This window comes from Gopherus flavomarginatus, chromosome 14, assembly GCF_025201925.1.
Source record: "Gopherus flavomarginatus isolate rGopFla2 chromosome 14, rGopFla2.mat.asm, whole genome shotgun sequence".
Classification (NCBI taxonomy): domain Eukaryota; kingdom Metazoa; phylum Chordata; order Testudines; family Testudinidae; genus Gopherus; species Gopherus flavomarginatus.
Window position 1 is genome coordinate 39,134,476 of NC_066630.1, and position 11,765 is coordinate 39,146,240.

At 58.3% G+C, this 11,765-nt stretch overlaps 2 protein-coding genes across 2 annotated transcripts in view; one reads left to right on the forward strand and one right to left on the reverse strand.

Moving 5' to 3' along the window:
- The window catches only part of HSD11B2 (hydroxysteroid 11-beta dehydrogenase 2), a 62,515-nt gene extending 57,988 nt beyond the window's left edge, over window positions 1–4,527 (forward strand). Inside the window, exon 5 of the mRNA XM_050923177.1 lies at window positions 2,976–4,527. Coding sequence (XP_050779134.1) covers window positions 2,976–3,337 — 362 coding nt within the window. The 3' untranslated portion in view covers window positions 3,338–4,527. The remainder of the gene's footprint in view (window positions 1–2,975) is intronic.
- A 5,340-nt stretch (window positions 4,528–9,867) lies between these two features.
- ATP6V0D1 (ATPase H+ transporting V0 subunit d1) overlaps window positions 9,868–11,765 on the reverse strand; it is a 78,176-nt gene continuing 76,278 nt past the window's right edge. Inside the window, exons 7-8 of the mRNA XM_050923178.1 lie at window positions 11,641–11,718; window positions 9,868–11,085 (exon numbers count right to left, since the gene is read on the reverse strand). Coding sequence (XP_050779135.1) covers window positions 10,924–11,085; window positions 11,641–11,718 — 240 coding nt within the window. The 3' untranslated portion in view covers window positions 9,868–10,923. The remainder of the gene's footprint in view (window positions 11,086–11,640; window positions 11,719–11,765) is intronic.

Sequence of the window (11,765 nt, forward strand, 5' to 3'; positions counted from 1 at the left end):
AGGTCAGAGCATGGAGAGATTGCTCAGGATGAGTTCAGGCACGGCCAGGACTAGAACCCTGAACTCTCTAATGGCCCAGACCCAGCTGTCATTTGCTTCCCTTCTGAGAGCTCTGTGTGCTGAGCCATGCTGTGTCTGGTTGCCCAGAGCACGCTGTCCAATGCAGACCCACCCTAAGGGGCGAGACTGCCAGAATTCCCCCCTCATGGCCACAGTAAGAACAGCGGGAGCTGCTGGGTGCTGAGCTGTGTGGAAAATCTGGCTCTGGGTGCGATGCTGAGCCTCTCTAAAAGTCTGGCCTTAGCTGTCCCTTGGCTGCACTGCATTCAGCCCTCGCTCTTTTCTGGTCCTGTGCTAACGTCCCTCCGGCCCCCGGTCACGGCAGTTGCTCTGCTCTGAACTATCTGCAATACCCTCTTCCCGTTGAAGTGCCCAGAACCGAACCCACGTTCCAGGCCTGTTCGCACCCCAGGGTTGGAGAGGAGCATTTCTCTGATGTGAGGGGAGACCTGCCAGGTGGTCGCTCTCCAGAGCTGTACAGAGGGGGCTTCATTGACACGTGTTCCGACCAAAACTGCACGAGGCTTTTTCTGCTCCACTTCCGGGGAATGCAACAGGGACAGATTTTGCTATTCAAACCCCAGCCAGTCCTAGCGTGGGGGGCAGGTCACTTGTGGTCAGCAGGGGAGGCGGGACTTTAATATCATGGAACTAACTTAGCCCGTGGATCCTTCCCTGGCTGTGTGGTGTCCCTCTGGGCCAGAGATCTTGTCCTTGCTCTGTTTTGATGGGGCACTCAGCAGCCTGCTAGCTCCTGGATGAGGTGGTGCTTTTGGTCTGCCACATCCTGTCTAATTTACTCTCCCCGAGTCTCAGCAGTTCTGCTTCCCAGGGCGTATCTAGGCTTGGGATTATTCCCCCAGCTATTTAACAATCTTTTTGCGGGTGGACTCTCACTTTACCTGCTGCCCGTGTGTCTCGTCCCTCTGGGGCCTGCTGTGGGGTTTCACTGGCCTCACTGATATTAGCAACTCCTGCCAATGTGGTGTCATCATCGGCACATGTCGTCCATGTGCTGTCATTATGATGCTGTTACTTAACAGTTATTGTACAAGAGCAGCGGTGGGCAAGGAGTTTCACGGAAAAAACTGAAACCCCGGGATCCGCAACTCGCAGCTAGATCAGAGACAGCAAGTGCAATGAGACACGGCCCTGGGGAAATGTCAGCAGGCGGTAGGGCTGTGTCACGGAGTCACCGGGCGATGCTCTGGAACTGCTCCCCACCAAGCCAGTCAGGACTTTGGGGAGCCTCCTTTCCCTTGGAGCAGACTTGTTCAGGGCAAGAAGCTCACACGGCTTCACCTCCTGGGTCTCTCCTTGGAGCATTCAGCATCCTCTGCCCCTCCGTGCGCTTCCCACAGCGAGTCCACCCCAGCGGGGTCCTGGGGAAGCCACCGGGTTCTGCACCCCCACTTAGCAGTCAGACGTGACTCTCAGCCAGCCAGTAAAACAGAGGTTTATTCGATGACAGGAACAGGGTCTAAAACAGAGCTTGTAGATACAGCGAACCGGACCCCTCGGCTGGGTCCATTCTGGGGGGCAGTGAGCCAGACCCCCAGGTCTGCCCTCCACCCTTGACCCCAGCCAGCTCCAGACTAACAACCCCTCCCAGCCCCTCCTCTCTCCTCAGCCCCTTTCCTGGGCCAGGAGGTCACCTGATCCCTTTGTCTCCAACACCTTCAGCTGGCACCTTTGCAGAGGAGGGGCCCAGGCCATCAGTTGCTAGGAGACAGAGTGTCAGGCATTTAGGTGCACTGGCCCTTTGCTCTGCCAGATACTTAAGAACTGCCATGGGGACACTGAGGCACCAACACAGTACTCAGAGAAAACATTAAGAACTTTCCCAGTTCGTCACAGGCTGCACCCGGGATGCCAGTAGTTACTTTTAAAAAGCCTTGCACTGCATTGCCCAAAGGAGGAGGGTAGGCTTTTCCACACATGGAGCTGTGCTGGAGTAGCGGTTCTACTGTAAATTCACACCCCAGCTTAGTCTGGAATAAGGGTCCTGTGTAGACGAACCCTTCCGTGACAACAGAGGGTCCGGCGCCATGAGGTGCGGGCCGAGGCAGCGTGCGGGGGGCACTGAGGTAGTGGAGACTCCAGGACTGAGGATGAGGGCTGACGGCAGCTCAGAAGTGAGCCCCACGGCAGCTGTGTGACCCCCTTTTGGGTCAGGACCCCCATGGTTACAACACTGTGCAATTTCAGGTGTAGATAGTGACACCGTGCCACTGATTAATTTTAAATTCCTATGACCATGAAGTTGACCAAACTGGACCGTGACTTTGGTAGGGCCCTACCGAGCAGGGACGGGTCACCAACTTGTGTCCAGAGGGTACGTCTACACAGCCAAAAAACCCTGGCAGCGAGTCTCAGCCAGGGCTGACTGCCTTGGGCTTGCGGGACTCATGCTCCAGGGCTGAACAAAGCCCTGGGGCTGGACACCCCCTCCCCAGCCCGGGCGCTGACCTACTCCCTGCGTTTCAGCCCCAGCAGCTACACTGCTGGTTTTTGCCCTGTAGAATGAGCCCTGCAAGCCAAAGGCAATCAACCCAGGCTCTGAGCCGCACGCCTGCAGGGTATTTTTGCTGTGTAGATGGCCCCTGAGAACCGGAGACCATTTCCGAGCAGGGGTGTGTTCGCGCTGCTGACAGACTGTGGCTCACTGGGCAGCCTGGCCCTTAGAAGGGATTGTGTGATGAGAACCACTGCCTGACCTCCCCCCCGCCTCCGTCCTGCCATAAGCGCAGGCCAGCGGGGCCGGTTCTCGCCCCCATGGCTGGGAGGAGGGCTGGCTCCCTAGGTTTGGCAGCCACGGACGCCCTGGCTGGAGGAGGGAGGTGCTGCACTCTCTGCGTGCCCCCAGGCCAGGGCAGCCGGAACACTAGGGCTTAAGGCTGTTTGGTTCGTTCTAGGTACGAGTTGCGACCCTGCCTACTGGCATGAGAAGAAGGAGCAGCTCCTGGCCAGCCTGCCCGCCGACCTGCTGCAGGCCTACGGGGAGGACTACATCCATGAGATCAACAAGCAGTTTGTGAAATTCATGAAGACTGCAAACGAGGATTTGAGTTCAGTGGTGAACAGCATCACCGACGCCCTCATCTCCGCCAGTCCGGCGGCACGCTATTACCCGGGGGCCGGCATGTGGCTCATTTACTTCATCCACCACTATCTGCCCTCCGTCATCAGAGACCTCTTCCTTAAAACTTTCTTCATCAACCAAAAACTGCCCCGGGCCCTGCAGCCCAAGCACCAGAATGGCCTCAAGCACGACTGACCCTCGCCCGCAGGCTGGGGCGGGAGACAGGAAGGCGCCTGGAGCTATTGTAAAGCAGGGGCAGGGTGGAGGGAGTCTTCTCACTTTATAGTCCTAGGCACAAACCTAGGTAAAACTGAGAGCACGTGTGTATGGCACGACCCAGCCGCCACGGTGTTCTTGGGGGCCAGACAGGGATAATCAGCACACTCAGAAACCAGATTGCTCTCTCTGAATCAAACGGCTGCAGATCTATTTCCTACTGTGTAAGAATCAAAGTGTGCTAGAGACCTTGGTTTGTATTATTTTTCTAACTGCGGGTGTGTCTCATGACAAGGCCGCTGGCGCTACGCGAAATAACGGCTGGATCATTGGCCCCTCATCATGGCCTGTACCTCAGTGATTTTTCTCAGCTAAGTGAATTTTTCTTTGCTGCTGCTGGAATGTGAGTGTTAATCTCTCCGCTGGCTCTTGACTGGCTCAAGAGCAGTGGTTTTTTTCTTGTCAGTGGATCAAACCTGTGTCTGCCTCTCGGCGCAGCTTTTCACACTCCAGCCCAGGAGCCAGCGCTCCTGGACGTCAGCCGGGACTGTGGTGGCCGAGTCTCGAGCGGACGCTCTACAGATCTTTTCACAGGATGAATTATGTGATTGTCACTTTTTAAATAAACCGGTTATTTGTATTTCAGCTAAACCCTTGAGGCCTCAATCTCTCTGGGTGGGAGGCGGTGGGGCCTCCCAGGAGAAAGCCACGCCCAGAGGTGTTGGAAACAGTCATTAAATCCATCCCCCAGCCAGTGCAGGATTGGGCCCTACCAGACTTGGCAGGGGGAGGAAAGTCTTTGGGTGATGGCAGCCCTGCAGGGGTGCAGCTGTTTTCTGGACTGTTGTCTGTGTCGGGTTCTTTGTGGATTGGTGTGTGGGGGTGTTAGTGGGTGGCTGGTGCTGTGATTGTTGTGTCGATGTTCCGGGGTTTGGCACATCCACCCTTTTGTCGGTCTGGCGGCCAGGGCAGTGATTGGGGGGGGGGGGGGGGCGCAGTATGCAGGGGTGGTTGTGGCCAGCTTTGTGGGTGCTGTGGGATGCGTTGCAGTGGGGGTAGGCAGGCCAGTGCCCATTTAGCCAGGGAGACGGAACAGTTGGCTCTGCCAAGCCATCTCCAGGACACTTGCGCATGGCATTGGCATGTGATGGAATATGTGCCCAGGTGCTATTGGGGGTGTGAGATGGGCTTCGTGGGATGCACCAGCCCTGGGGAGGGGCACCTCACTGATGGGATAGGGAGCTTGTGAGGTGGGTGGCAAGCTGCAGCCTGAGCACAGCTGGGGCAGCCTGAGCACAGCTGGGGCAGCCCAGCCCTTCTCCCTGAGACACGGGGTGATGGGTTCAGCCCCGCTGCGGGTATGCAGTGCAGTGGCACAGAGGAGACAGTGCTGCTTCAGCACCTGTTCCCGTCCCAGGCCCACCCTCCAGCACCCCCTGCTGCACAGCTCACCTCCTCCTGAGAGGTGAAAAGCAAACTCAGTAACAGGCACCATCAGCCCCCTCCCCCCCCCCGGTCCTGGGACCTTTGCTGCCCCCAGTCCTAGGGCAACTCCAGGCTGCCCCCCACCCACAGCAGTAGTTCCCATTCCACCCAGTGGCACGGCTCTTGCAGGGACTGGCGGTGGCTGGGCTAGGAGGTCTGGGACAACTCCAGGGTCCCAGCCTGCCCCAGCTCCCTTCCATCCTGTGACTGGGGCATGGTACAGCCCCACAGCTGCCTGGGGAAATCAGAATGGCTCCGGGCCAGGCTGGAGAGCAGAACTGGTTCCCATGCCCAGCTCTGCCCTCCTGTGGGCTTGCAGCCAAGGCCATGAGGCAGAGCCTCATTTGTCCCTCTCCCCAGGCCCAGCCCCTCATTTATACACCCCACACAGTCTGCGAGAAATGGCCTGATTTGGCTAAGCCGTGATGGTAACTCTGGAAACTGAGTGCCAGCGTAATAGAGCCACCGTGCCAAGCTGGTACCGCCTCATGCCCCTGCTCTGTGCAAGTCACTCACTGCAGCTGGGCTCTTTGGGACAGGGCTTACAGGCAGTGCAGCTAAGCCAGCATACAGGGCCTGCAACAAGGGCAGCTGCCTGTGCTCCAAACCTACCTGCAGTGTGTGTGAATATAGAGCGAGGGAGCTGGCTGGGCACAGGACCACACCGGTGCCTGGGTGTAGGCCTGCAGCCCCAACGAAGGGTCCATCTCTCACACTGAACTGTGAGCCTGGTCGACTGAGCTTAGGAGCAGGGGCTGTTCTCGGAGGTTCAGTGCATGTTACTTGGTGGAGCGACATCCCGGGGGGCAGAAGGATGTGTGCTTTGCCCAGAACAGCCGCAGGGCCACCCCCATAGCTGTGGGGCTTTGCGCTCAACTTGGCCACCTGTCTCCTCTCCCTGCTACACAAGGGGCCCCCATGCCTTTGTTTCTGCAGCTGGGCCGGGAGCATTCAGGCTTTGCCTCCTGTTACCCAGTGCCAGGCCCCAGGGCAAATGCTTCCAAGCCTGAAGCAAACGTGTCCCCATCCTGACCTGTGCACACCCGGCACAGCCTGCTCTTTGGGGCTAGGGGCAGAGTGGCACAGGTGGTGGCGGTACTGCCGTGAGCGACGTGCTGCTCTCGTGACAGGGGCTCAGCCGTGACCACAAGGCAAACGCCAGGGAGCTGCAGCCCCATGTGTGCGGGTGCCCCCACACTGGTCTCTGACAGCCCATCCACCTCTGACAGGCCCTGCTCTCTCTGGACCACATCCCCTGATTCTCCCACTCTCAGGCCCAGGCACCAGCCTATGACATCCTGTGTGCCAGTCGCCATTACGCAGCAGGGTCAGCACCCACAGCTCACCCCTTCAGCAGTGGTGACCTGGGTTCATACAGCGCCTCACCCCAAAGCCCTGTGGGAAATAAGGCAAAGCATGAGAGAAAAGGGTTCTCCCAGGCTAAGCAGGCTGTAGACTCGCCTGGCCAAGTGCCAGCTGCACCAGTAAACTTAAGAATGGCCTGGGGTCTTCAGCTCACCCACCCACACACCCCCCCCAAGCGGGCACCTCTGTGTCATTCTAGGCTTCATGAGCAGCCCCCTGCTGCGTTGGCTCTGCTCATTCTCCACCCTGGCCCAACAGCTAGGCAGATGGACCATCTTCCCAGCTAATGCCTCAGGCCTGGTCTCAGCTCCTGAGTGGCTCGCCAGCCAGTGTTTCACCTGGCTCCACTGTTACCTTCCTACTTGCTGCCTACAGTGCCGATGTTAAACCAAAGCCAGATCGGCACACTGCCCATTCCGCTAACCCAGTTTGGCCATGCAGTACCGAGTCCAGTAACCAGGTCCTAGAGGCCCATCGCTCCGTAGCCTTCACCCAGCGCTCCAGTACCCCGCATGCTGGAGGATGGCAGGGTGCCAGCCAGGGCACAAACCAAACATGAGGCAGCTGCCCTAGTGCCAGGCTGTGCCATTCTGCATCTGCCAACTAGTAGCAGCCTCCTGCTGCAGTGCATAAAACAGTCCCTGGCCTGCCAAACACGGCCAGAGCTCTGGAAGGCAGGGCTATGTGACCCTGTGTGCACAGAGCGCTCAGCCCTGTCACAGCCACCAGCGATCATTCGCTCCTCAGCTCTGACCTGTAGCACACAGGCAGGCCCTGTTATGATTTCACCCTGGCTGGAGCCCACCCAGGAACTTGCATTTGACTAAAGTGTAACTTGTTTGGCTGAAGCATCTTCCAGAAAGGCGGCTGGCTGTGATGTGAAGCCTTCCAGGCACTGGTTCTCCATCTGCCATTCTCTGCTAGTGTTAAAGTGCCCGTTTGGCCCCAGCCTTTTCACATGAACGTCCATCACACTTCCTTTTGCGGAGCGGCACCTACTGAGGGCCGCAAGGCTCTATGTTTGAGGCATTTTATTCCGCCCGCAACTCATGGGGGTGGCTCTTTTTTGCATCCTCTCCAATTTTGACACCCTTTTTAAAACGTAGCCCAGACCTGGCTGCAGTATCCCACTCTGTCTCACCAGTCCTGCCCCGAGGTAAAATCCTCCCCGAGCAGGGGGAAAACCAGAGTGACACAGCCTGAGGGCTGAGGCATGAAGAGGATGCTGCGGGTGTGCAGACGGAGATGACAACGAGAGAGGCACCACCAGGAAAGGGTGCACCCCCTAAGAGAGCTAATCCCTGAGACAGCCAGCAGGAGGCACTGTGAGCGAACTCTGTCACAGCCTCACAAAGTAAAGAACAAGGATTACCACCCCGCTTCTGCTTCCAACACCCATTAAACAAGACTGCACTGCTCACACTCCATCCCATGCACCCCCTCCAACGGGGAACAGCGGGTGTACAGCTGAGACTCAATAAGAACATCACCCACTGCTAAGATTTTCTCTTAGGCTGGGTCTACGGTACCACTTACTTCAGCTGCCAGGCCCGCTCCAGCTGTGTTGTAGCTGGCCCCAGAACCCAGCCAGAGCAGCAGCGTGTGGCTGTAGCCAGGCCTGGCCTGTTCAGGTCTAGTTCTGTGTGGTTCCTCCGTAGCGTCCATGTCGTATAAAGAGCGAGAGCCCCAGTGAGGGCAGGAGCCTAGCTGGGAATCTCTGGCTACACTCAACCCTTTGAGGACCATTTTACTGGGTGCAGGGCTCAGGACAGGGAAGGGGAGGACACTGGCCTACAGGATCTGCCTCTTGGCTCTCCTGGAGTGACCTGAATGCTCCTCGCCAGGTGACAGCAGTAGCAGCAGCCAGCCCATGCAGTGTGGGCAGCCCTGGCCCCAAAGACCCCACAGGATCAGCAGGACACGGTGCTATACCAGAGTAGAGCCAGTGAGGGGGTGATATGCTGGCCCAGGCTGCAGGAGCTCCACCCCCAGGTGCCAGTCTCCTGCCTGGCCCCAGTGAGACAGCCCAGGCCGTGACAAGGGACTAGGCCCTTACTGATGTGGGAAATGGCACCGGGACTGCTGATAGACCAAGGGCTGCTGCGGGATTCCTGCAGTGGGAGGCTGGCGACGGGGAATGGGGAGGCTGGTGGGAAGAGCTGGGGCCCAGGAGGAACATGTTTGAGAGTTAGGCCTGGGGGCAAGTCACTGAGCTATGAAATGGGGATAATCCTGCCTGCAGCCCCCAGTGTCATCTGTCCAGGCAGCACCAGCCCCTGCAGGTGCCATGAGGTAACAGCAGCAGCTATTCTGCAGCCTGGCTACCTACCCTTGGATGGCTCCAAACACGAATTCAGACTCCAGGGAAGCTGGAGGCTTCAACCAAGCTCACCTCAGCCTGGGCCCATCCCCCACGATCCCTGGGCCCACAGCCAGGACTGTTTGGACCACCCCTCACCTGCAGCCACAGCCCTTTCGTCAGAGAAAGCAGCTGCCAGGACTGGGTCCTGGGGAGGCACTAGCCCAGCCAGCCAGCATGAGTGTGGGAGGAGGCTGCTGTCCCATACGCACAGGCCTGCACCGCAGCGGGAGAGCTGGCCCAGGCAACAGGTACGCTGGGAGCAGCACTGCCCATGCCCAAGGATTGCCAGGGGCTGGGAGCTGACATGCTGCAGGCTCTGAGCTCTGGCCTTGCCCCGGCCATCCCAGCACAGGGCCCTCCGTCTCACTGCCGCAGATGGGAAGGGCTCGTGGAGCTGCAGGCGAGAAAACAGTCCAGGCAGCATGGTGCTTTAGGCAGATATTTATTGTCATGGGGGAGGGGAGCCAGGACAGCAAACCACTCTGCAGAGTGACAGAGGAGCAAGGCCGGGGCCAGGCTGCTCTTACATGTCTGTCTCCTACACATGCACGTGAGAGCAGCACAAAGCTGTGGAGATACAGCCATCAAGTGCCAGCTTGGAGCAAGCCAGCAGAGCAGCTGGGCCAGGCCCTGGCCAGGAACCACGACCACCCCCAGCCTGCTGAGCACCCTGCTTTGGGGCCAGTGCAATTCCAGCAAGTCATCTGCGGGGGGCTGTACGCCAAGGAACCTCACCCCAGGGAGCAGCAGAGCAGAGACTGCAAAGAAGGGTGCTCTGGAGACAGGAGGGTGGAGCTCTGCACGGGCCAAGGGGGCTCTGAGCAGAGAGCAAGTGTGTGTGTGTGGTAGCTAAGGGCACCAGAAGTCACACTTTCCCTCCCTCCGTGCACAGAGCAGTAGCGACCCAAAGCCAGCAGCAGGGAAGGTAGGAGACACTCCAAGCCCATGCTCTTCAGCTCTCCCACTCCCCCAATCTCAGCTTCCATTAACGGGCTGCAAAACCCATGTCGCTGAAGGCACGTGTGCTCTTCAAGCTAGCCCACCTGTGCAGGGCAATTACAGGCTGAGGCAGCTACCTGCACTGCCCACCAACACCCCAGTGTTGGTGACAGATGCCCAGCATGGGTGGGATGGGGTTTGGCAGCTTCCTAGAAAGCCCTGGCCTAGAAAGAGCAACAGATCACTTCAATAGCCGTCTGGATCCCTTTGAATGACCATCTTACCACCTGGGAAAACACAGCCGCCAGCCAAGCCCCTGCTCCCAGAGCCTGGGAATGAGCCTGCAGTGGTTATGGGGACACGTGCGCCCTGCTCACTGCACACAGGGACATGTCACTGCAGTTTGTATAGAAAGCAGGGGACTGCTCCCAGGATACAGGCAGCCGGCCTGGCAGGACAGCCAGCTCAGAGCCCCCAGAAATGGGCAGAAGCCAGTGGCTTCCAGAAGAAAAGTGGGAGCTGGTGGGGACCCGGGGGGAGCCATGGGGCTTGGACAGGCTGGCTAGTACCTGCACTCAGCAGTAGGCACGTACTGCCCCCACAGCTACTACAAGGCCAGCCTCGCTTACTACCTGTTCCCAGGTTGAGAGCAGGTTAGCAAGAATCTTTCTGGGGCAAAGGCATTTGCTGATTGGGTCCCCCCTTCAGTGACTGGCCTGCCTCAGCACCAGCAGGGCCATGCAGGGCAAGTGCTGCCTGGTGACAGGGGGAAGGACGCAGCCACCATGTGCTGCTCAGAGCCCTGCAATAGCCAGCAGGAACCTCTGCTTCCACCTCAGCTCTTGGGACAAGGGCGGCTCAGCTTTCTGCCCTCACAGGAGTCAGACACAAGATGATGCAGGAATTACACAGCAGCATCTGCTACACTAAGGGAGGCAAGAGACACACTCACATGAAGCTTCTGGGGGACAATACTTCCTGGAGCTAGACTGCTCGAATCTCAGCCTTGGTACAGGGGACATTTAAACTCAGGCAACACATCTAATGAGTCACTCGAGAGCAAGGAGTTAATGGCTGAGAGATACCAGTTCCCTCAGAGATCAGCACTGGCTCGCTCAGTGAAGCATACACAGCTGATCAGTACAGTGACACAGGTACAATTATAATACATGGACTGGACCCTCCTGCTCCATAGCTGCAAGGGCCCCGCACCTGTCCCAGGCCCCGCTGGCCCCTCACAGCACATAACTCACACAAACAGCAGCAGCTCTGGAACAACAGACGGCGTTTCCATCCAAGCCTGTTCCAGAGAGGAGCAGTGCCCAGAGCGAGGACTAGTGATCATTCGGAATGTACTGGGGGGGGAAGGGCAGTTCCACGGGGCTCCACCCGGCAGCAGGAGGGCCGAGGGCAGTTAGAAGATGGGGATGTAGTTGTCGATCTTGGCGCGGTGCCGCTGGGCGATGCACTCGGCAATCCACACAATGTTGCGACACTCCTGCTCCTTCAGCTTGACGAAGGCGTAGAAAACCCCGAAGTGGAACTGGTTGAGGAAAGCCAGCTTGTTCAGCTTTACCTTTGAGAGCAAAGAGTACGGGTCACTGCCTGCAGCACTGCCCCTCCCAGCAGCAGGCCACCCCCTCAGACACCCCCATTCCCAGATCCACAGCAAAGCAACCCAGTGCTCCAGAGAACAGGGCTCCTGGGATGAATGGCCTCAGCCAGAGTGGAGCTCCTGTTGCAACCAGCAGTGCAGGCTCAGTGCCTGTGCAGAGTCCGTAGGAGAAGCCTATCCTCGGGCACCAGCTGCCAGGGCAGGAGGGTGGCGTGCGGGAGAACAGGGACATACCCACCAGGTTTGGGTTGCCACTGTCTTGCCGGGGAAGCCCCAAGAGCCCTTTGCAAGCATCACTGCTGCTCCCTAGGTTCTACGGTGAATCGCCTGGCAGGGAGCTAGGGACTGGGAAGAAAAGCAGGGGCAGGTGGCAGGGCACAGGACGTCTGAGCCAGTCGCCCCCTCCACACCGTGTGACTGACTCTGCTGCCAGACATCCCTTTGCAGATGCTCTGGAGACTTCCGCTGAGCGCTGCAGCAGCTCCTATGGCTCAGCACAGAGGGTCCTTCCCTCACCTCATGCTCGAAAAAACGGTCCTCAAGGGTTTTGTCTCCAGGGTTGCTCCCGGCTCCTTCGAACAGCAGTTTGTATTCCTACGGCAAGAGGAAGGGGTCAAGGAACGCATCAAAGCAAGAACCTG